This window comes from Colius striatus, chromosome 6 (assembly GCF_028858725.1).
Source record: "Colius striatus isolate bColStr4 chromosome 6, bColStr4.1.hap1, whole genome shotgun sequence".
NCBI lineage: Eukaryota > Metazoa > Chordata > Aves > Coliiformes > Coliidae > Colius > Colius striatus.
Genome location: NC_084764.1, coordinates 27,186,213 through 27,212,422, shown reverse-complemented (window position 1 = coordinate 27,212,422; position 26,210 = coordinate 27,186,213). Strand labels below are relative to the sequence as shown.

Below are 26,210 nucleotides of genomic sequence, written 5' to 3'. Positions count from 1 at the left end.
TGGGGGAAATGGTAATATTACCTCTTGAGAAATTTCATACTAGCTATCATTGTGGAATTGCAGAAGCCTATTGTCTTACAAAAGAAATTCTCCCTTTTCCTTTTTGACACTTATACTTTTAATGTCATTCTGTCCTTAGTGCAAATACTAATTCAAAGAAATATAGGTCTTATAGATAGCTTGGATTTTCATTTTTTCATGAAAGATGAAGGCAGAATATAAAGGTAAAGATTCTTGTTTCTTTTCCTTCTGTGCATTCTGATTCATTAGTGACTTCATTTCTCCCGTAGACCATGAAAGTAGAAAATCAAGCAGATGCAAAAGAAAAGAAGTACTCCCTTTTAGCCATGGTCCTTGGGAGTGAACTTTAACATGTGATGGCCTGTTTTTATTGAATAGCAGTGTAGAATACTGTCTCTGGAAGCTTATATAATGCAATCTTACTACCTTCAGGATACTGATCTAGATCAGAACTGTGATTTCAGCCCCCATATGGGTAGTGCAGAAATACTGGAACCCATGCACGTTAAAGTTTCTTGTGATTCTTTCAGTTTGATACAGCTGCTATCTAATATAAAGTGTTTTTGTATGAATTAAATGAAAAACTCAGGCTGCTTACCAGCTATGGCTTTTTTGCATTTGAAGGTCACCTATATTAAAACGCCACCTCTTTTTGATAATTGACCTAACACCTATACATATATATGTAAACAGTCTCCTGAAATGTTGTGTACCTTTCATAGCAAGGTAGGTATTGGTCTTTTCTCCCAGATAGGAGGTGATAGGACAAGATGAAATGGCCTCAAGTTGAGCTAGAGGAAGTTTAGATTAGATATTAGGAAAAATTTCTTCACTCAAGGAGAATAATTCTGTGGTTCCTATGCTGAAATGTGCCTGTTTCAAGGTTTCCTAGTCCACCTGCCCCTGCAAATCAGATAACACAGGAATGCTTCCAGGGTGGTTCTTGAAGACCTCCAAGGAAGGAGACTCCACAACCTCTCTGGGCAGCCTGTGCCAGGGCTCCCTCACCTGAACAGTGAAATAGTTTTTCTTATGTTTAAATGGAACTTTTTCTGTTCCAGCTTCATCCCATTACCCCTTGTCCTGTTGCTAGCTACTATAGAAAAATGGGATGCCCCAACCTCCTGACACCCACCATTTATATACTTCTCATCTCTAGACTAAACAGCCCCAGTTCTCACAGCCTTTCCTTATAAGGAAGATGCTCCAGTCCCCTGATCATCTTGATGGCTCTGCTCTGCACTCTCTCCAGAAGTTTTCCTCCCTCTTGAGCTGGGGAACCCAGAACTGGACACGAGACTCCAGATGAGACCTCACCAGGGCAGAGGAGAGGGGAAGCAGAACCTCCCTTGACCTGCTGGCTACACTCTCCTTGATGCATCCCAGGATGCCATTGGCCTTCTTGGCCTTGAGGGCGCATTGCTGGCTCATGGTTAGTTTATTATCAATCAGGACTCCCAGATCTCTCTCTGCAGAGCTGCTCTCCAGCAGGTCAATCCTCAGCCTGTCCTGGTGCATGGGGTTGTTCCTTCCCAGGTGCAGGACTGTATACTTGGCCTTGTTGAACCTCATGAGGTTCCTCTCTGCCTAATTCTCAAGCCAGTCGAGATCCTGCTGAATGGCAGCACAGCCTTCTGGGGAATCAGCCAGTCCTCCCAGTTTGGCGTCATCAGGGAACTTGCTGAGGGTACACTCTGTCCCCTCATCCAGGTCGTTGATGAACATGTTGAACGAGAATGGCCCCAGAACCCATCCCTGTGGAACTCCACTGGCCACAGGCCTCCAACTCGATTCTGTGCCATTGATCACCACCCTCTGGGCTCTGTCATTCAGCCAGCTTTCAATCCACCTCACTGTCCACTCATCCAAGCCACACTGTCTGAGCTTTCTGATGAGGATGTTATGGGAGACAGTGTCAAAAGCCTTGGTGATGTCAGGATAGATGACATTCACTGCTCTCCCCTCATCTAGCCATCTGGTTATGCACTCATAGAAGGATATCAGGTTAGTTAAACAGGATTTCCCCATGTTGAATTATGTTGACTCCCCTTGATAACCATCTTTTCCTTCATATGTTCAGTGATAACATTCAGTTGTTCCATCACCTTTCCAGGGATGGAGGTGAGGCTGACCAGCCTGTAGTTTCCTGGGTCATCCTTCTTGCCCTTTTTGAAGACTGGAGTGACATTGGCCTTTCTCCAGTCCTCAGGCACCTCACCTATCCTCCATGATTGTTCAAAAATGATAGAGGGAGGCTTAGCAATCGTATCAGCCAGCTCTCTCAACACTCTAGGATGCATGCCATCGTTACTCATTGACTTATGAGCCTTAAGCTTGGCCAACAAATCTTTAACTGCTTCCTCTTCCACCCCAGGCAAGTCCTCTGCTGTCCAGACGATCTTACTATCCTTGCTGGACTGGGCTTCCCAAGGCCTGGCCTTGGCCATAAAGACTGAAAAAAAGAAGGCATTCAGTAGTTCAGCCTTCTCTGCATCCTCAGGCACCAGGGCACTCTCTGTTTTCAGCAGCATGTTACAGTGCATAGTGCAATATATTGTATAGCAGAAGGTGGTAACTTAATATATATAAAGGAAGAGAATCTGAATTTAAAAATGTGTAACACATTTAACAGTCTTTCTATTGGAAAATGCTTTCTTCTGTGCCAGTCACTATCCTGTGAGATATTCTTTGAATATTTTTCTCTTGAGAACATACTGACTGCCAGTACTGTCACAGAAATTAGATGCCCGTAACTGATTCATGGCAAAAAATAATAAGGGGAGTATTTTTTGTGGGCTCTCTTTACTTGTGTAAAAGATTTGTAATAGAATGTCTGGTTTTGACTCTGAAAATTAGTTCTATGACTGTTGTGTTTGGATTTGGTAGCAGTATCTTCACAACTCTTCATAGGAGAATAAGGAGAATTGAGAGAGGAAATTATGAGTACTATTAGAAGGTATTATTTTCCATGGCAAGAAATTGAACTCTGTGCAAGAGTGAGTATAGTGTGATTATAAGATTGAAAGATAAACTGCTAATTACTTATGTTATATTATTAATGCAATGAATACTTTGTTTTGTTTTTCCTCTTTCACTCCAGGATAAACAGATCAGCAATGAAGATCATTTGAGAAAGATGGATGAGGCTAGACTGCAGTTCAAGGACCAGCTGCGTCATTTAGAAGTGCAACAGGAATCCATTCTCAGTATGATTGGAAGTGAAGTAGATGCTGCTTGTGAAATTATTTCTCGGGACTCCATGGAGAAATTAAAAGTAATTCTAAGGTTTAAGTATGCTGCACATTTTACTGTTTTCTTAATGAATATTTGTAGCAGAGTTTGTATGTATTGCTGTCACTCCTTGCTTAACTGGTATAGATAATTTATGGACAATAGGGTTATGAATATTCAACTGGTAGAGCTGTGCATCATTATATACCAGAATTGGATATGATGAAGATCTGCCAATGCATAAATTGTTATTGTTTTTTATTATTTTTCTTTTGACTTTTTTTTTGGTAAGAAATAGTTCTTTTTTTATTTGCTTGTGTGAAGGGACCTTATATCAGCCAGAATTTTGAGGCAGGTGGAAAATCCCCAAGGAAGACCTAAAGAAATGGCTTTTAAAATTGGATACTTTTTTATTTTAAGTAGAGAAGTAAATGCTGGAATTGAAAAGAGTGCTTTACCTCTTCTTCAGTGGAACAGCTTGTTATATCCAGAAAATCCAGACTGAAAGTTTCAGGAAACTTGTAGCTTTTCCACTCATTTACTTCTCCTGCAACCCTTTTCTTACGGTAGCTTTTTTCCTGATCATTTTAATTTGCTCCCCAGAGGCAGAACCCTCTCTTCCTTTCTCCCAATGATTCTACTTGACTAATCCTCTTAAATCAACATTGTGCACAGCTAAGAATAAAGAATACAGACAGTCCAACTCAACTTGTCACCATACTCACAGGCATTATGGATATTTATATCACAAGTTCTTGATCTGGTTGCTTTTTAGCCTTAGCTGTTAACAAAGAGTACACTCACGTTATGCCTTTTTAGTCTTCCTATTTAAGCGCAGAGTGCTTTATACGCTACAACTCCAGTTCGTTTGACTGGGCCAGACTACCTTTGAGATGCAAATTTATGAACATTACACTGGAAATCTATTATATTTGTAATATTTTTTTCTTTGTTTTCTATTTTAAGATTTTCTTCTCACCTGATTTGTTTGAAGGTGTGGAGAGAAGTAATTTTATTTCAGCCTTGTAGTATGGTTGTGCCTTTTTGTTCACTAACCTATGGAGTTGAGCCGTTGTGGCATACAACCAGATTACAATTCTAAGGAAGTGTGTTTGACAAAGAAGCTTTCTCAGATGCAGATGTAGAGGCAGATGTAGAGGCAGATGTAGAGGTAGATGCTGCCTTGGGCTTGCTTCCCACCTCCCTCAGTTTTTGTCCCTATTTTCCCAATTCTCTTTATTTATCCCCTTTAACTGTTGATCACAGTCAAACTTGAAATGGATTTGAATGGGAACTTTTGACTAGATAGCTAATGTGAAAACAAATGCTACATAATTTTTGTGGTGTCTGATCTGAATGTTTCTTTTAAAAAGATAAGACCTTTCTTTTGTTATAATTTTCCTCTGCCCAGTACTTCAGGTATTGCCAAGGTTTCTAAAAGGTTTCAGACAAGTTCTTTACTTCAAGAAGTTGATACTGCAATGGAAGTGAACAAAGAGGAATTTAATGGAAAAGTACTTGTATTTACAGAGCTTAAACACCAGACTTAATCTTCCATGATGAAAAATATACAGCATTTTTTATGATGACTCTGTACTGGTGTTCTAAGCAAAGAATTACAGGAGTATTGTTCATATTTATTTTCTTAAAAAAGTATTTTCTTATAAAAAAAATCTTGTGCTCGCAATAACTATACCAGTCATGCTTAAACTATAAACTGAATACTGCCTTCTTTGAATGTGACTGCACAGAATAAGGTTTGCTGCCATACAAATCATAACTTTAAGGTACACATTGCTCTGTGAAGTCATGGTCAACATATCTACTAAACATTTGTTTTAAACTATATCCTTATGTGCTTATCATTTTCATGTAAAACATCTGTGTGTACATAATTAGATGGTGCTGTTTAGGCACCTTTGGTCTCACCTAATTAATAAAGCCCGTATTAATATTTCTTAAAGAAATATGCTAGTTAGAAAATTATTAGACCAGAACTAAAAGTACATAAAGACTCACTGAATTGCAAAATGTAGTAAATTAAAATCAAACAAACTAACAAAACCTTTAGAGAAAGGCACAAGGTAAGAATCATGGGATTAGTACCATATGAGGTAAAGAATGAGCTGGATGTGAGCTTAATAGATTACTTGATTTAAAATAGATTTCAGTTGAGAGCAGTGTATGAGACTTTTTTTCCTTCCTCTAGTGTATCCACTCAAAAAGTGTATGTGGTGGAAAGATCCATGATCGCTAACTTTTTCATAATTAATATAGAAAACACAAGTAGAAGTATCTTTAAAACAAATTTAGCATAATTCATTTGAATGCATAAAAAAGACATTTCTCATTGTATGAAGTATTAATGAGGCATTCTAGTACACGTTCATCTTATTTTTATCCACTTAGTGAAGACTACAATTTTCTTTTTGTGACTATCAAATATTCAAAGTAAATGATTATTTTTTTTTCCATGAAAACACAGAGACCATCTTCGTGACGCATAATGTAAAGATTTTGGTGATTTGTCCTTTTTTTACTTTTTGATAAGATGTTTATCATGTTGTCTATATGTTTTTAGATGTACTTCTAATAGTTTGGTGTCTAACATAAATTGATTCTGCTACTTCTAATTTATGTGCAATCACTGTTCTTCTGGAGAATGGAGGATAAAGCAGATGAATGACTTTCAAGTTGGCCCTTTCTTAAGAAATAGTAATTTTAAAGTAGAGTCTGAATCAACTATCTGGAAATAGGATATTTTTCAAGAAAGGACATAGTTTCAAACTCAGAATATACACTTTGATCCAGAGGTATGTTTGAAATGCATCATTGGAGTGATTCTCAGGAGATAACTATACAGATTCAGAATACAAGTTCCTATCATTGCAACTTACTTAAGTTGTACCTTTTATACAACATATTTATCAGTAAGTTTGTATAATTTGCTTTTAAATGTCACTGATTTATGGTTAAATAGTTAAACCATTTACAGATGTGATTTTCAAGCTGGATTTTTGCAAAGAATATTTAGTTGATGAATTTCCACAAAGAGGCAAAGACTTTCTGCTCTCAGTGGTTCCCATTTTTATGCCTGTTTCTTTCTCCTCTACTGTTTTACAGGCAATAACGCTTACACCAACGGTGCTGAATGATCCTCATTGCTGGTTAGCAGAAACAAAGGTAGTAGCCAAACTTCCTGAAATTTTACTGAATAAAGCTAATATTCCACATATATAACCATTCAATTGAAAGTGTGTTTGAAAACACACTTAAAGGGGAAAAAGAAAAGCACAAAAGCATTCCTCTGGCAGTAATTCTGATATTGCCAGACTGTTGTTTCATTTGATGAAATAATTTTCCAGATTTTGCTATCAACAAGAAATAGCTGTCTCAATAACAAAATAAATAGCAATGCTTTGAAGTAACTAAAGTGATACATCTGGTTCAATTACTTTAAAAGAAAAACATGAGAACGTTTTGATCAGCAGGTTGTTTCTCTTAGAGAGTTATAACAGGATCAGAAATGATTTTAAATAAGACTGTTATTTATTAAATCTAAAGGATGTTAGATTGAATTCTTGGAAAATGAACTGTTTTCCTTCCCCCTTTGAGGCTTTTCAGTCCTATAAGGTGAGCACACACATGACTGAAACTTTCTTCAAAGTGGTGATGGGTAACTTATAACCCTTACCTTTAATTTGGCAGCTTTTCTCCTCCTCCAGCTCTTATATATAAAGACATTTCTTAATCAGTGTCTTTTAAAAGGAGTAAGTTTCTCATGATTAAATTAGATAACAATAAGCTGTAGAAGGCTCGGGTGTTTTGGTTTGTTCTGGTTTTTTATTTCTTTCATGAAAAAGTCAAAAGGAGAATTGACTTAAGGGAAAACAGAAACAATTTGGTCTTTGTAAGACTTGTAGACCAAGAATGACTGCCACTGTGGATAGCAGAGATAAGATCAAAGTCAAAGAAATGTTATACCGGAGTATTTTTCTCATTTTAAAAAAGTGACACTGATATAAAAGACCTTTGAAAGAGCACCTAATAATCATTTTGATACATTTTGCACCTAAGATTCTTTAATTACTAGAAGGAAGTCTAGCACTGGATGACTATTTAAAGTCCACCTTTTTTATTCTTTTTTTAAAAATAGGCAGGGTGAAACATTTTCTTTTACCACTTTTAGATTTACTGTATTGACTATGACCTATCTTACCTATGCACTCTGGATGAACTTTAAATATAAACTTCTGCTGACCAAAAGTGTTGTCACTTTTTTTTTTTTTTAAAAAACGGATAAATGCTTTACGTTTGATCAACATAGAATAGATAGGAGAAGTTCTGAATCGGAGAATCTTACAATGACAGGGACTGGAAGAGATCTGTAGAGATCATCTAGTGCAACCTCCCTGCTAAAGCAGGTCCACCTAGATCGGGTCACACAAGAATGTGTCCAGGCAGGTTTTGAAGACCTCCAAGGAAGGAGACTCTACAATCTCTCTGGGCAGCCTGTGCCAAGAGTCCCTCACACTCACAGGAAAGAACTTTTTTCCTTGTGTTTAAATGGAACTTTTTTTTTTTTCTAGCTTCTTTCCATTACCCCTTGTGCTGTCACTAGATACAATAGAAAAAAGGGATGTCCCAATATCCTGACATCCACTATTTATATACTTGTAAATATTAATGAGATCCTCACTCAGTCTTCTCTTCTCAAGACTAAACAGCCCCAGTTCCTGCAGCCTTTCCTCATAAGGAAGATGCTCCAGTCCCCTGATCATCTTGATGGCCCTGTGCTGGATGCTCTCCAGAAATTCTCTGTCCCTCTTGAGCCAGGGAGCTCAAAACTGGACACAGGACTCCAGATGGGACCTCACCAGGGCAGAGTAGAGGGGGAGCAAAATCTCGACCTGCTGTCCACAGTCTTCTTAATGCATCCCAAGATGCCATTGCCTTGGCCATGAAGGCCTAGTCCTCCCAGTTTGGTGACATCAGGGAACTTCCTGAGGGTACACTCTGTCCCTTCACCCAGATTGTTGATGAAGCTGTCGAACAAGACTGGCCCCAGAACCAAACCCTGTGGAACCCACTGACCACATCTCTTGATGTCTCTGTACACACAAATTCAGTGTGAATTTTCATACCTATCCTAGAAAATTCATGCTCCTGATTAAAAAAAAAAAAAAAAACCAAAAAAACCCTGAATATTGCTTCCTCACAATTATCAGCCAAAATATATCAGTCTTGAGACTCTGAAGGTCAACATATGTCCTCTTAATATATCTTGATATCCACTTTTATTATTATTATTCAGTAATAGGCACAAATGAGTAATTAGTTAGTCCAAAGATAGTTTGATCGGTTAAAATGTATGTCCTCTGATTTTCATTAGAATTCTTTACTTTCTGTTGTCTCATCTTTTAAATGTAGGCTAAGCTTCAGTGGCTGTGTGAGGAGGTAAAGGAGACGGAGAGTAAGGAAAAAAAGCTGCGATGCTACTTACTGCAGACCCGAGAACAGCTCAAGCACTTTACAGAGATGAAGGAAGCTGAACATCAGTCTCTCCTTAAACAAATAAAAAAGCAAGAAAAACTTTTGGCAGAAGTTCACAGAGAAAAAAGAGGTATGTTGCTGATTCTGTTTTTTTAATGAAAAGGAGAAAGAATTTTAAAATTCTAATTAGAGTTCCTATGGCACATTTAGATTTATTTTATCAGCTAGTTGTTACGAACTCTAATTTGATAACACGACAACCGAGAAAGAAGTAATGTGTTTTTCCTTTGCTGACAAAAAAGACAACTATTGTCAACTATGTTTCAACCAATAGCTGATTAACACATGAGTTTGCAACATGAACAGTGGATATAGAAGTTATTTTTCAACTGTACCATTTGAGACATTCTGTGACCCAGGCAAAGAGGAATTATACAAGACTCTGAGGCAGCACTGGAAATGCTGCTTTTATCTATTAAAAAGAAAGAGCCCAAAGCAGTTTCAAGTCCTGTGCAGTTACTCCCTTTCACATAAATTGTATGTGCAAAGAGCTTTGGCAAATTTTATTCTCATCCCTTCCTCTGTGTTGCAAAATGAAGTAAGAAAAGTTTTGGTTCTAGTTGAAATAAATTACACATATATAAAATACCATATAAACATAGCTTTCTCTCTCTTGGTATATAATTCTTAATCTGGAGTGTTGTGTGCCAGGCATAGTGCCAGCATCCATACTATCCGTACTTATTGGGAAGGGGAAATGCTAATCAGAGCCGTGTAAGTGTTCTGGTAGGGATGGACCTCAATGGCCACAGCCAAGAGCCGTTTTTTAGTCTCAGCTTGAGTTCTTGTAGTTTAGTATTTTATGGTTTCTTGAAGATTGACTTTAAACAGAATGCTTTTAGGAGCAAAGAAACATGCTTTCAATCATAACCTTATTATTCTAGAGTCTCAGAAAGACAGGAAGATCTGTCTGTCATCATTCTGCTTTTCATGTGTATACAAACTCATTTATACTATGTTACTTGTAGCTTCATTAAAAACATTAATTCAATGAAGAGTGTTTTCATAGTAAAACTAAAGCATTATAGCAAACTTTGAACATAAGTCATTTACAGTATGTCTTTCAAACTGACTGCTTCTCTGCTGTCAGAAATCAATGCTTTAGTTATTATAAACAATTAGAGAATGGATCATTATTAAATCCAAACATAGGTGAAGTATAAAATTTTGTAGCCTTGGTCTTGATCAGGAAGAACCCGTGTATGTGGCTGATTTGAGTCAAATCACCAGCTCTTACAGTCACTTTTATCTTCAAAGATGTATCTTACTGTCATTGCTGCTTTTGGAAGACAACTCTGTATCTTTACTATTTTAGTGTTTAGAAGCTTCCTTTAATTTCCAAGATGGGATTTTTATTAAGTGCTTGGAAAATTACTTAGAAATTGCACACTGTATACTGACCCATGCATGATAGTTTTGAGCAAAATGAGAATTGATGCTTACCAATTCATGTGTCTGACATTGTCCTTCACAACATCCTTCTCTCAAAATCAGAGATATATAGTTTTGATGGATGGACTGTTCAGTGGATGAAGAACTGTCTTGGTGGTCACATACAAAGGGTAGTCGTCAACAACTCAGTGTCTGGATGGAGATCAGTGACAAGTGCTGTCTCTCAGAGGTCCATAATGGGACCAATGCTGTTTAATATCTTCATCAATGACCCAGACAATGGGATTAAGTGCACCTCCAGCAACTTTGCAGGCAACAGCAAGCTGTGGTTAACACACCTGAGGGACAAGATACCATCTAGAAGGACTTGGACAAACTCAAGATATGGACCAATGTGAGCTTTGTGAGATTCAACAAGGCCAAGTGCAAGGTCCTGCACCTAGGTTGAGGCAACTCCCAGTATCAGTATAGGCTGAGGGGGGAAGGAATTAAGAGCAACTCTGCAGAGGAGGACTTAGGGGTACTGGTGGAGGAAAAGCTGCACATGAGCCAGCAGCTCTCTCGCAGCCCTGAAAGGTAAGTGCATGCTGGGCTGCATACCAAGAAGTGTGTCTGGGAGGTTGAGGGAGGGGATTGTGCCCCTGCTCTGATGAGACCCCCTCCTGCAGTGCTGCACCCAGCTCTGGGTCTTTCAGCACAGGAAAGGCAGGGGCCTGTTGGAGCGGGTCCATAGGAGGCCACAAAAATGATCAGAGATGTTAACAGGCTGAGGGAGTTAGGGGTTGTTTAAGCTGGATAAGAGAAGGTTCCAAGGAGACCTTATCATGGTGCTTCAGTACTTAAAGGGATCTTAAAAGAAAGATGAGGATAGACTTTTTAGTAGGGCCTGTAATGATAGGATGAGTAATGATTTAAAACTAAAAAAGAGTAGATTTAGACTAGATACAAGGCAGAAATTTTTTACAAATAGGGTGGTGAAACACTGGAAGGCATCACTGGAAACATTCATGGCCAGGTTGGATGGGGCTATGAACAATGTGATGTAGTTGAAGATGTCCTCACTCATTACAGGGGGGTTGGACTAGATGAACTTCACAGGTCCCTTTCAACCCCAGACCATTCTATGATATTCCCATCATAGTAGTGATTGGTGATACCTTTCAGTCCCTAGGTATCATTTTCTAAAAGCGTAACAGTAGACTAAAAAGCACAATATAGCTAATATTGAGAATTCTGTAACCAAAGGAACATCATCCAGTTTTTGTGTGAGTAAAGAGGGAGGAAATGTCATATGAGGTTAATTCTCGATATTTAAAGCTTTATGTTATCCCAATATACACACACACACACACACACACACACACACACACACACTCACACAAAAGAGCAGAAATCTGCTCTTTTGCTGGGACAATACCTTAGAGGGAGAGTGTATTTCTTACACTCTCCCTCTAAGGTATTGTCCCAGCAAAAGAGCAGATTTCTGAACACATCAGGGAAAATGTGGATAGCTGGGAATCCTACAGGTAGAGGTAGAAGAAATGTGATCAAAGGAAAGAGATTAAACCTATGTATGAAAGTGATGACTGAGAAAATGGGCCAGTTGAACACAGGGTCCAGAAATTAGAGTTTCTGTATTTAAATATTCTAATGTTCCACCTCATTCATATAAAACATTGGAAGATTTGACTAAACCTGAAAAAGTTGAAGGCTTACATGGTGAGGAGATTGTATTTTGACATATATAAATGAGTGACATTAATCTAACCTATGGAGGAGAGAACAGTAAGATCTACTGAAAGTTTGTATCTAGGTAAACCTTGAGAACTATTAACATGGCTTATGGGTTGATAGTCTATAATTAGGGGTGACTTGTCATCTGGTTTGCATCTTTTTATGTAATAGCTTAGATTACTGTTTGCGTACCTCGCTGTGTCATGGTCTGAGCTTTCATTGTATTCGACTACCTGAGTTTTTTAAGGAAAGTGTAACCTCTCAGGTTTCCTCTTGTGTTTTCTTTAAAGAGAATTTTTTGGTCTTCAGTCTGGACTCAATATTGATGATAAAGGGATATATTTTTTTGTCAGAATAAATACTCTTGCTCATTTTTTAGTAGTAATTTTCTATTTAGATTGCTGTAGACTCAGATGAGAGTGAAATTTTAAGTAAGTGTAGTAGTAGCTTCCAGTAGTTGACTTTGTTATTGAATTTTTAATGTGAAATACTGTAACAAAAATAAAATAAGATCTAAAATGAAAAAAAAAGTAAATATTTTATGGAACAATATAAGTTATTTTCTTTACAAGAATAGTAAGATCCTGTCAAGATTTGTCTTCTTCCACTTACAGAGAACTTTGAAAAAGAACATCGTTTGCTCTTTCAAGATTGAAAATGTCTAACATTATCCTTCATTTGTTTAAATAACACCAAGGTCTCAATGTAATAATTAATAATTAATAGTGTTTAAGTGTTCTTATATTTGAAAAATTATCTACTAAGATGATCTCCCTGAGGCCTTCTTTGCCTTATTTAATTTAAATGCTTAGCAAATAAAGCAAGTCATATTTAGTTTTTAAATCTGTTGTACCTAATTTGGTTTAGGCTTTCTGGAAAAATTCATAGCCTGCATTTAAATTTCAAGCTATAGGCGAAGTTAATATAGCAAATTATTAAACTGAAGAAAGTGGTAAAAAGTAATACTATTCATTGAGGACCTAAAATAGCATGTAATCTCATACCTTATGAATAGAAGGGCCATTCCTGTGTTCCCTACAAAAATGTGCATTTCTATTTGCTACTGGACAATTACAATTTCTGTAATTCTAAGTAAATTATGTTCTCTTCTATCTACTTCTAGAGATGAATGCTGGTTTAGAAGTAGGTAAGAAAAAGGAAATCACATAGTTGTTAAAGTTTTCTAAGTAACACGAAACAGTAAACACACTTTAAAATTCTACCAAATACAGGATGAAAAATAGATGATAGGATACTTACAGTGCAGGCCAGTGTCAGGTTTAGGGTCTAGGGTCGGGATATATGCTCACAGTGGCGATCCAGAGTCACATAGGCATGAAGTCAGCAGCAGCAGCAGAAGGTAGGTAACTTTGCTGTTGGTGGATTTTCCCAGAACATCCTCCTTGGTGTCTTACTTAAATATTCATAAAGAATAGTTTATTTATTTCTGATGTAGGCAGTCAACGTTAATGGAATTTAATATTTGGTAGGGAAACAGAGACTTGGCAGTGTTTGTAGGTAACTGTCAAGCACCCTACTAGTTCCTCACACTCCATTTTTTTTTTTTTAGTGGGATATAATTTGAAACGTGGGATTTGGGGTTTTGTTTTGGGTAGAATTTATTTGTAAAAGACTTTTTCTCGGGAGTTTTTTGGACTTTGAGAAGAAAATAGTGTTAAAGTGAAGCAGGTACTTCAGTTTACACAGCCAAGTCATTATGTACACAATTAAGAATAGTCTGCATGTGTACAAACTTATGATTCGTTTCATCACAGCCTGGCTCCATCCTCCTGGCACCCACCCTTTACGTATTTGTAAACATTAATGAGATCACCTCTAAGCCTCCTCTTCTCCAAGCCAAGCTCTATTTTATAGATGTTGGTCTGTAGACTCACTTTTTTTAATGAGTAAGCTTAGTGTGGAGAGTAGGAATATGATAATAAAACTTGGAGGCTTAGAAAATGTGGGGACTCTGTTGATACACAGAAGAAGTAGTATCATTTGGTATCATTTAATCTCATTTGCTGGATGCCAAGGAAGGAAAAAAGTTTAGAGATCTCTTTATTAATGCCTCAAGAAATGGGCAAGTTGACTTGGTGCTCAATACTCTTTGCTTGTGCCAAGGAATTAAATGACAGTGCATGTGACTACACAAGGATAATAGAGTTGCAATCTACCTGTGAATTTATTAGTTTCCTTCACAGTCATGTCAATGTATTTTTTTTCTTTTAAATTTGAAAACTATGGTCTTCATTACACCAAATCAGTTATTTTCGTAAGTTGGTAAAAGGTAGAGGAATAACAGAATGCATGTCTATCAACACGAGTTCCAAGTACTATTACTGATGAAGTGATGCATTCAAATGTTTATAAAGGGTTTAAATTTTTTTTAACAAAAACTTGTAAGACAAAATATGGCTATTTATATTTCTTGGACAGTTACTCCTATATGCTGAATGAAAAGCCAGGTTTAATTATGATGCAATAAGTATAATGTACACTTATAAAGAGTTTAGTGTAGAAATTACTTGGAAAACTGGAAAAGCTGCTTTCCCCCAAAAAAACCCATGAATAAAGCATGCAAAAGGTGTTAAGCTGAAAGGAGAAAGCAATGTACCAAAATTATTTTAAATTTAAAATAGGAGAGAGAATGGTGGTTGGCTTTTATTACTTAAAAATAAAAAAATATAATTACTTAAAAATATCAAGACACTAAGTAATAAAGTTATGGGAAAAACTCAGGTGCACGAATAAAGCTATTGAAGCAGAATAGATTTACTGTTATTGATAAAAACACCCTTCACTTTTTTTAACACCAAAATATACGTGACAGTATTACTTCCTAAAACAGATATGTTATAGTTTATTCATGTTGAGGGAGGGGAATATTATAATTTATTACTATTGGTTAACATTATCACAGTACTACCTGTGGTGGTAAATTGTCTGAGTAGGTGGTGTAATCCTGACAAGTACACCAACATAAAGATTCATGAATGAGAAAATCGTGAATGAAGGAAGATACTGCAATGTATTACAGAGTTTCAGCCTCATTTAGAGAGTAGAAGTTTCATTGCTTCCTGATGATGTGTCAAGATTGGCTGCAGTTGATAAGCACGCCATCCTGTACAGTTGAGAAACTGAGAGATCTAGCAATATCTACCTAAGAACTGAAGAGAATGTGGGTTCTGATTTCTGATTTGCAGATTTGTACTTTAGATACAGTGCTGGTTATTTATCTAACATGCCACCTAATGGGATATTTCAGTAACAACTTGGATCAAAATTTCTTGGGTTTCTCCTCTTGCAGTGCTTTTGATCTCGAAGTGAAAATTATTTTAATAGCATTGCATAAAATATTCAGTAATTAAATGAAGTGAGCAAATCCGAGATAAAAAAGGTATAAATTTCAATTTCTTAACTAAATATCCTTTGCATTCTGGAATTGCTGAATATCCTGAGGTGATTATTACAGAGAGATATTTGAGTGTAGGAAGAATTCCATCTTCCTGAATTGTACTCAAATTTTACCAAATTTATCAAATTACCTTACCTTTTACTCAAATTTGCCAAATTACGTTACCCACATTTTTCATTTATCCAGTTTTATGTGGTCTAGACAGATTGTGTAGTCATAAAACTTATCATACAAATTAGTGACAGTCTTTATTTGATCCTAGGAGCACCCATTCGTCTTACAGACATAGATTTGCTGTAGTTGCTGGTTGGCTTAGTCAAAAGAAAGTGTCTGCTCCCTCTCTTCATCAAGAGTACAACATCAGCATTCTGGGAAAACAGAGTCAAGATGTTTGCTACAATGCAATTTTTATTTTCCACTCATACCCAAACCCTTTAAATCTTTTACCACGTCTACTCCCTCTAAATTATGTAATCAAACTGTATCTCATGCATAAGTAATAGTAATTTAGTTTGTCTTTGCACGTCTCAATTTTTAATTTCTGAACATGACTGCTTTTAGTGTTCTTTTGTCGGCTTTAGTTCGGAAGCATAGATTCAACTGCTTGGAAGTTATTATCTTGATCTTCATTTAAAAAAAAAATATATTAACTAGGTGAGTACTATGGACTGTAGAGCTCAGGCCTTGGCCTTATTTGTCCATGTGTGTTCCTTTCTTGATCTTTCCATCTCTCCGTCTCACAAATAGTGAGATTCTCTAGCTTTGGCTGTATTTGTCAGGATGCCATAGCATTTATAATGTTGAATTTAGTTGTGAAGGGAGCTAATCCTCTGTATATACAATGCAGGTAGGGTAGCTGCTTAAAAGAAAAAGCATTAAAATATTACAGGTATTGTAATGTCATTTCTTAAAAATGGAAGGTGTTAAGAGTGTGTGGTTTTAGGTAACAAATACTAAATGCTTTAAAATTTACCTTCTATACAAAGCTGTATCTTTTTCTGTTATGTTATGGCTCATACTCTGGGAATCAGTACAGAAAGGAGACTTAGTATGAACAGATTCTGAAACATGGCTCTTGCAAGCAAGTCTTTTGAAATATATAGAAGCTAGACTTCATGTGAAATAGCAGGTGATACAAGCAATATTCTGTATTACTTCTTAGTGTCTACACTAGAATCACACTGAAATGATTGCATTTTTAGAGTTGCTCTGATGTAGATTGTAAGGCTTAAGAAGATATTGATTCTAGATCTGAGATACAAGAGACTTAGGTGAGATGCTTTTGTCACAGGTGCCAAACTGTGCCAGGCAAGTCACTGGTGTTAAGTTTTTCATTCTCTTCTCATTCTGAAAACAATCATTGTAAACAAGAGTCAGAAGAAAAAAATATTTTTTATGCATTTTCTTAGGTTTGAGTATAAAAAATAGAATTTGAAGACTTATGTTTTAGCTGTTTTTATTGATGATGTCATCTCTATTCATAATACAGCTCCTAGTTTCATCACTTGTGAGGGTAAATCAAGCATATTTATAAAGATTTTGGTAAGTGAAGCAAGACATCCCTTTTTTCTCTTGTAGCTAGGAACAGGATAAGGGGTAATGGGATGAAGCTGGAACACAAAAAGTTCCATTTAAACATAAGAAAAAAATATTTTACTGTGAGGGTGATGGAGCAGTGGAACAGGTTGTCCAGAGGGGTTGTGGAGTCTCCTTCCTTGGAGGTCTTCAAGACCTGCCTGGACATGTTCCTATGCAACCTGATCTAGGTTGACCTGCTTCTGCAGGGGGGGTTGGACTAGATGCTCTCTAAAGGTCCCTTCCAACCCCTACCATTCTATGATTCTATGACATACTTTTATTTTAATTTTAGAGGATCTTAAAAATTTTGTTAGGTTCAGTCAGGATTATTTGTTATTTAACTCCTGTTGAAAGTGTAGGTTCAAAGACATTGTCACATTGAAGTAAATTTGAAATATAAGTAAATCTTTGTTTTAACAAAATCTTAACCTCCAAATTATATTTCTTGTTTTTTTTAAAGCCAGAACATCCAAATTTTGTTTGAGCCAAGAACACTAAAGCAGAAGGTGTATAAGTACAAAATAGAGAACAGTACAGTACATTGAGTGCATGTACACTGACACTGAGCAGTATCTGTTGCTTAAACTGAGAAAAAGACAAAATACAGAACCAGTGAAAATTAAAATATCGAAAATCCTTCTATTATGAACTATTATGTTTAATTTAATAGTGAAGTACATATACTGTTTTGAATATAACTTGAAGCCCTATTTTGCCATTTTGGCTTTGTTTCTTCCCATTTGTTGTTGTGGTTTTTTTTTTCATATATTGCCTCATATTGTCTTTCTATGACAACATGCTTTTTACTGTGGCAGCAAGAAACATCACAAGGTATTTTAAGGTCATCTCTTATTGAACAGGGAATTGGATCATCAGTAGAGAGGGTTCCTTTGAAGCGTATATAAAGGAATCTGAAGGTTTTCAGAGAAAGTCTCCATAATACTTATTTTTAATGGTTAGTGTCAAAATGCATAAAGTTGAAATATAATTACTATTCAAAGAATTAATTTCTTCTTAATGGTGTTCTTGCCCTTTAAGTAATGTTTGGTTTTTTTAATGTGATGGGGGAAGGAGGAGGGAGGACTTCTAAGTTATTTTAAACTTTGCCAAAATGAACCTGCATTCGGAGTCTTAGAAGAATGGAAATAAGCCCAAATCATTTGGAAATTGTACCTTGTGGGTTTTTCTATTGAAAATCTGGAAATACCAGTCTGGACATATATTGCTCTAATTATCTAGAATTTCATGCAACTATTTTTGTTTGCCATTAACTTTTTATGCTCTCATAAAAATATGGCTGCCATTGTGAGAAGGTGAAGGTAAGAGATGGGATCAAACTGTAGCTAAGATACTTTTAAGACTTCATTCTTTTCCTTCTCTCTTTCTGAATCACATACTTTAAATGCTTATCTGAAATTTATGTGCAGATATATAGCTTAGAAAGCATGATGTGCCCATTAAAATGCTGAGTTTGTAGTGCAAACTAACAGTAAGAAATTTGTGACTTTTACCTTTTGACTTGCCTCTCCATACTGGAAACTAAGTCAAAATTAACAAAAATAACATAGGAGAGCAATTATGACTTTTTTCTTTAAACCAAGATAAAGAGATGATATTCTAAGAACTGTTGGTTTTTTGGGGTGTTTTACAACTGTTGAAATCATGGCATAAGAGTGTATACAATCACAGTTATACTTTAACAGTGCTGTAACACTGCACAATAAAGAGAATCTTGTAAGTAGCAGTACAGCTTTATCAGAACTCCTTGACTTAGCATGTCACACTTTCAGAATATATAGTATTTTCATACCGAATCAGTATCACTGATTTTACCACTATTAAACGAACAGACAAACCAACCAAAACAATCTCCCTAACACAGGCAGTTTCAAGCTTGTATCTTGAATTAGCATTTTCCTGAGAAGTACATAACAGAAACATACTATCAGTCACGCAATCTCCTTTAACTAAAACTAACATTCCCAAGAAACTCTTCAATATCTGACAAGATGCCTGTTTAATTAAATAATATGCTATCTTTCAGGAAATGAAACTGAACCAAGGACTCAGTGGTTCTCCCACTTATTGCCATAGGCAAAGTCATTTTAGTTAAAATGAATCATGATGGAAATTTGAACAGAAATGAAACTTGCTATCTGAGATGGAAAACTCTTGAAATTAAAGAATTAATTGGAATTTTGCATATTGCTATATTATATATTCAGTATCTTTTAAAATTAGAGCTAATGTTACGGTTTTGCCATGGAATTGTTAGACTGTATTAGAATATGTATTTCAGTGTGGTTCATTGATAGGTTAAGAGGTTTTGTATCCATTCAGCTGACATGCTATTTAAAAAGCATTTTTGTTCCCTAAAGTGAGTGCTAATGATAGTGTATTTGAAGAACTGAAACTTAAGTTATATTCCATTACCAGAAAGTTTCCCATTTTGTGAAGAGCTTCAGTTGCCAGTAAAATCAACTCTTAATATCGACTATATACCGTAAAATAATTTTAATTACAGAATAGGCATTACAAGCAAATCTTTGAAAAAAGAAAACAGACTTTTTATCTAAATAAAAATGAAATTCACTAAGTGGTAGATCAGTCAGTTAACACTGTTTTCCTTCTACTGGGTTTAAATATAAAAAATTGCTAGATGCTACTCAATTCAGTGAACATGTTACTCTTGTAAGCATTGTTAAGGTAACAGCTGACTGCATCTATGTGAAATTCAGATTTGATTCCTTTACTATTTTAACTGAGTCTACAGGACTGACTCAAAATTTGTGTTTGGTTTTTCAAAATGGGAATTGTGACTGATACTTCTAAATGCTTTACAAATTTTGTAATTTAAAAATATTTTAAAGGATTTTGCAACTTGAGTCAAGGAAGGCAAGCAAATTAACTACACACAGTATCATGGTGATTAAAACAGTAAGTAACAAAGAGTTACTGCCACATAACAAGTGTCTCTGGTTTATTTTAAATGCCCTTGTAATATTGGGAATTTTATATTTGAATCTTCTTTATTGTGGACAAAGAGAGTCACAGTATTTTTCTTGTCTGAGTCCATTATGTGTTTAGGATACAGTCATAACATATTCTTGGGCATGATTTGCAAACTTTGCCTATTTTATGGAGGACTTCAGTTACAGATTATGAAGCACTGTTGTTAAACGTTGTTGTGAAATATTGTTTTCTTACTGGACAGATATAATAGCTAAGTCTTAGAGGTAATATATTTCTTCCTGGATTTAAAAAACCCAAAAACTAATATATGTTGGGCCATGTTTTATTATTCAGGTAACTTCATAATAAGAGCAGTATGCATGTTTGTTCTTCTTCAAAGATGGAAAAGTATTAATACTTCATTCATGGGCAATAATACTTATATACGCAGATTTGTTTAATGACATTGTATGACATTTAATGACTCACCATATATTACAATGAAACACATGCAGCTAGGAAATGAACAAGAAAGTATGATTAAGATCTGACCTTTAAGGTTGGAATGCTTCTAACTTCTTGCAAAAATATTCCAAATTTGAAAAGATAAAAATTTGATCCATCAGAACCAAAGCTTATTCCAGAGGAAATTCTAGTACTGTTGTCCTTCAGCCTAAGTATACTAGTTTGCTAGTAAATAAAATAGACATTGAAACAGCAGGAGGACAGACATTTCCAAGATGCAGTGGAAGTCCTTAATGGAGAAAAAAGTCCTAATAGTTTATGAAGTTAGTCCTTTGGGAAGAATTAACTTTCAGGATCAAATATGTATAGGAGAAGCAGAGTTGTGTGTTGCAATGTGATATTATGCTATGTGTCCAGAATAGGGCTGGAAAAAATGCTATGAGAAAACTTGATATAGTCTGAGAAACCTAGCATGATTATTTAAAAGATTATTTTGAAACTGACATTTGTCTGATTTACATATTATTTTAATTGTTATTTCTTTAGATTTCAGTATAGAAAAAAACCTTATCCTTCTGTTGACCAAAGGACCTTTTAAAAGAAATATGCTAGCAGCAAAAAGGTAACGTTGCAGCAAAGTGAAATTATACTAGACAAAAGGGAAAAAAATAATAGAATCCACAGAAAAAGATACCAGTTTTTGGGTTGGAGGCATAAAAATTTCTGAAAAGTAAACCCAACTTTTTTTTTTTTGTATTTTTTCACAATGCAAAACATTATTTTAGAGCTAGGGCTTAAGTCTTTACGTTTAGGCTGAGGAACTTTAATTTGCTGTCATTATGTTTTGTCTTACGTAACATAAAAAACACAGGGGAAGAGAAATTTAGCCATTTGTTAAAGCTGCCAAAGGATATATAAATCTTAACATAAATAGTATGAATTGTCTACAATAAGCACATTCTGAGAGTCTAGTTTTCTGTAGAGAGTTCTGAAGGGGTATAAGCAAATCAATGCACATTTTAAACTGATAACTCAGCAGTTACACCTTTCAGGGCCATTTGCTTGGTATCTCTTCATTCCTGACACTGTTGAGAATTCAGTACTAACCCAGGACATTGATGCCCCAGCTATCAAAAGCACTTCTAGGTTTCTGTTTGTCAACAGTGTGCTACAAGAGGAATTTATCATAAAAACCATATAAAACATTTTATCAGCTTTGCAAACCTCAGTTTGTTCCTAGCATTTGTCAAGACTGAACAGACGAATGACTATGATGTAAACAGGTACAAGAATTAGGTTATATGGTCCTTTACAGTGGCATTTTTGTGGGATTCTGTCTGTCATTTTATCATAGAATCATTATGGTTGGAAAAGACCTTTAAGATCTAGTCCAACCATATTTTGCCATTTTTTTGCTAAATGTTACTGAATATCATAGAATCATAGAATGGTAGGGTTGGAAGGGACCTTTAGAGATCATCTAGTCCAACCTTTCTGAAGAAACAGGTTCACTTAGATCAGGTCACATAGGAACATGTCCAGGCAGGTCTTGAAGACCTCCAAGGAATGAGACTCCACAGCCTCCCTGGGCAGCCTGTGCCAGGGCTCCCTCACCTGAACAGTGAAATAGTTTTTTCTTATGTTTAAGTGGATCTTTTTGTGTTCCAGTTTCATCCCATTACCCCTTGTCCTGTTGCTAGCTACTATAGAAAAAAGGGATGTCTCAACTTCCTGACACCCACCCTTTAGATATTTATAAATGTTAATAAGATCTCCCCTCAATCTCCTCTTCTCCAGACTAAACAGCCCCAGTTCCCACAGCCTTTCCTCATATGAAAGGTGTTCCATTCCCCAGATTGTTTTGGTGGCCCTGTGCTGGACTATCTCCAGCACTTCCCTGTCTCTCTTGAGCTGAGGAATATCTCTAACTGTAAAATTTTGTAGTGTTGCAGAAACGAGATAAGTGATTCTATAATAAATACAATTTTCTGGCAGCTCTGATTAACCTTGTAATAAGACTATGACTGTATATAACAGATTTTATAATGCATTTATTGTACTGCTCATACTAGATATCCATTTCTCGATGTAATCTCCATTCAGAGGCTCTTACTTTTTTACTCAGTGAAAACAGCAGTGTAAATTTGGTTTTGTTGTGATCAGTCTCTAGGAATTTGATGAGAAATAAGAAGTCAAGTAAATATCCCCTGTGCATGCAAAGCAATAACTAACTTCATTGTTTAATATAATTATCTTATTATTTTCTCTTTTAAAGTATAGGAGACTTTTATCCTCAGATCTGTGTATTAGCTGCTTTTCTCTGAAAAAAATTGCTATCGTTATACTGTAGATTTTCATACATTTCTACATGGAGGAAATAATAAGTTATTGCATTTAGATATTAGAATTTTCAAAATAATTAAATGTTACTGCTCGCAGTTAAAGTGTTTACTATCTAAGCTGAAAAGTCTAATTTGTATATCATCAGTTACCAGGGGACATTACAATGAAAGTATTGTCCCACCAAGAATACTGAAGCTTCACCACAGCTGAGAAAATTAGAAATAGGAGTTACTGTTATGGCTTTCTTAATTATTGCCAGTTTCCAGTTTCTTGCATCTTTTTCTAAAGCATATGTGGGGAGATGGGATGTTGTATAACTGCTAGTTGCATTATATTGTGGTTTCTAATTTCTATCTAATTACTAAGAAGGGACTTCTGTGAATTTGGGAAAGTTCCCTGTTTTGCAGTGAGACACACTGACCTCTATGTGTATGTATGCCTGGTTGAAATAAATGTTTTCTAAGAAGCTGTTTGAGCCTTAGTGATGTTATAGGGCTACCTAGTAGAATTAAAGCTTTATTGTAACATTTATTATGGACTGAATCCCACAGAGCTGTAACTTTTCAGTGTGCTTTACTCTTCTGACAGTTTATTAAAATGCCTGAGCTTCTAAAAGATCTCTTTTTTTTCGTGAGATTGGTAGGGAAACTTAATTTCAGGACCTGTATCTTTCAGCTTCCCAAATTATCTGTTGTCCTTCGCTGTGAACGTTGCAGATGGATTGTTTAGCTCTGATCTTTAAACAACTCAATTAAAAATACACTTCTAAACTCCAAAGAATTACTCGTCTCAAGTAGCGAGTGCCCTTGGCTAGAAAAGCTTTCTGCTGTGCAGCTGATGGCCTCCTTTGGTTTGCTCAGTTGCTTCAGTTTAAATGAATTGTACTACTGCTTTGAGAAAACTTGATACCCTTCATCTTTGACTCTTCCTTAGCTGCTAGGTCCAAGAAGAGACAGTTCTGTGAATTTTTGCGTTGATATGCAACTGCCTTTCAGATGTAGCCAAAAGAAAATTTGTTGATATGCATAAATGTGGTTGGGATGATAAACATAAAAAAAGGCCTAGGATATTAAGACAGGGAGCTCACTGAAGAAAATGGCATTCAATTTCCTATTTTGTCATTTATATATAGTATACCATAATTTTTATGTAGCTGCTATGACCATAAACATATCAATATAATTTTCTAAAACAAGAAATGACAAATTGTCTTTTCAAGCTTGCATTTGGTGGATGAAAACAAATTAAGTTTCAATTTCTTTCTGTGAACTCCTTGAAAATTTTATTCATCATCAGAAAGGAAATGTTTCTTCATTCAGGAGAGAATTGTAACAATTCTATATTGTATGCAGTGATAAAACAGAATGCTCAACTGCATTTTCTGTTTAAAATGTCAGCTCTTCTGAAGGCCTCCCTCTGAGAATATTTACTATATTTTGACTTTTGTAATGCTGATGTTTTTGAGGTGGTTTGTTTGGTTTTTTTTTTTTTCCTTTCCCTCTCCTTTCCAGGTTATTTAATAGCATTTCTAATAAAAACTATGGGGGAAAAGCCATTGTTCAGTTAATTTGGGTAGATCTGTGTTACAGACAGAAGTGTGACAAATCCAAAATAATCATGAGTTAGTGGGTCAGACAGCAGTTTCGCATTCAGTGGTGTCATTTGATGTCACTGCAGACAGAAGGCTGAGTTCTTGTTTCTGTTTCTTTCACTCCCATCTGTGCTACTTGCTCCTTCCCTTGTTTCATGTCTGCTCCTCATTGGAGCCCCCTATAACAATATTTTACTATTAGCCATGTAAGACTGTCAGTTTTGCCAGCATACTCGTTGCTCATTGTAGTGAACAAAGTTGATTCCTGTGGAGGTCCAAATTCAACATTTTTGCCAGAGCAGAGTAACCAAGAGCAATGCACAACTAGAGGCAGGGAGTGTACATGTGTTGATCTCTCTTTCGGATATTTGTCTTTCATAATAAGCAAGATGAAGTTTGAAACTCCTTTCTCTGGTACCAAATGCAAATATTTTAATGAATGCATTTAGTGGTACTAAAAAAATGTTTGACATGAGATTTGTCTTGCACTTAAAAAAAAAAAAAAAAATCTGTTCTTTTACCACTTAGTAGACAACCTAGTCCAAAAGCTGCATTGACTAGAAGAATCTCACAGTTATTGTTTGAGGTCTGGATTTGGTGCTGACTGGAAATGTTGAAGTGCAGATACAGGATGATGTTTGTTAGTTCATATGGGAGGAGAGCATAGGCAGTAACAATGCTAGTTTTTACTGCTATATTCTATCAATTTTCATCCTTAACCTGAGCACGTTAAATGGAAAAAAATGTTATACTACATGCTTTAGCTTTCTGAGTTGTTTAATCACTGGCAGCTTTACTAAGATGGTGACTGTTGACAGATACAGTTTTACACAGGACATAATGTTACAGTATGGGAATGCCTTGAAATTCTTATGTTGGTTTCTTTTGTGTTATTTAATTCATTGATTTTTGAGGATAGATTCAACAAATGACTGTATGACTTATTTTGAATCCTCACAGCAATCTTCTGGTTAGTCCAGATTTATGAACATTATTTTTATAAGTAGGTATTTAATTTGAAACCATCCTAAATCCTGAAACTCCAAAGTGTTTTCATGATTACAGAGATATTTATTAAAAATAATTGAAAAAAAAAATTTTGGCAGCTGCATTCTTGGTTTCTGATGTATCCCACTTTAATTTTCATGGCAGAAACTATAACTTTCTGAGAAACATTACTGCATCAATTTTCTTTGTCTTTCTTCAGGTCTTATAGTTTTTGACACCGGTAGTTCTTGTTTTCAGAAAAGTTCTTTTTTCTGTTTAATTTATTGTGAAATATATATTAAAATTTTAAGAAATCTTTAGAGATATAAAGAGAACTTTAGCCCATAGTGATTTTCTCTATCTACAGGATTGTGATTTAGTAAAGGCTTCAAATAAGAAAAACTAGTGGTGTTGTCCTACAGCCAGTGAAGTAAGTTTAAGTGCATAGTGCAAGGATGCTTACATAGATGTAGTACTCTTTGCTAAAGAACAGTGTCAGCTTAAGATCAAGACAACTTAGTTGAAAACTAAAATGCAGATGATCTGATATTATATGCTTTTACATCTCTCTAGAGAAGAGTTGAGCAAATCAGCATTTTACAAATAGGTTTTTCTGCAGTTGGGCCTCACCAGTTTCCCAGTGCTTCTGTGAGTTAATAGTTATATGCTGCTGTCCCAACCTATATACTGCTGTCCCAGCTGTGTTGATTTTGATATAATATCTCTAGACTAGAGGAGACTCTTGATTCTGTCTTAACTGGAATTCAGCTTACTCACTTGGACAGTATTTCAGAGAACAAACACCACCCAGGACACCACCTCTGAATTTGTAATTGTGGCAGCTATTTAGAGAAGACATTCATAGCTCTGACAAATCTTCCTAAAGATTTGCATTGCCATATGGACAGCTCCTCCCCAGATACAAAGATATGTTTGGCACTCCTC

The 26,210-nt window shown here is 35.8% G+C and overlaps 1 protein-coding gene across 6 annotated transcripts in view; it reads left to right on the top strand.

Moving 5' to 3' along the window:
- The window catches only part of CEP128 (centrosomal protein 128), a 106,314-nt gene that overhangs the window by 46,846 nt on the left and 33,258 nt on the right, over positions 1–26,210 (top strand). For all 6 annotated transcript variants that reach the window (XM_061998051.1, XM_061998055.1, XM_061998054.1 and 3 more), the window contains 3 exons: positions 3,122–3,295; positions 6,376–6,435; positions 8,683–8,875. In XM_061998051.1, coding sequence (XP_061854035.1) covers positions 3,122–3,295; positions 6,376–6,435; positions 8,683–8,875 — 427 coding nt within the window. The remainder of the gene's footprint in view (positions 1–3,121; positions 3,296–6,375; positions 6,436–8,682; positions 8,876–26,210) is intronic.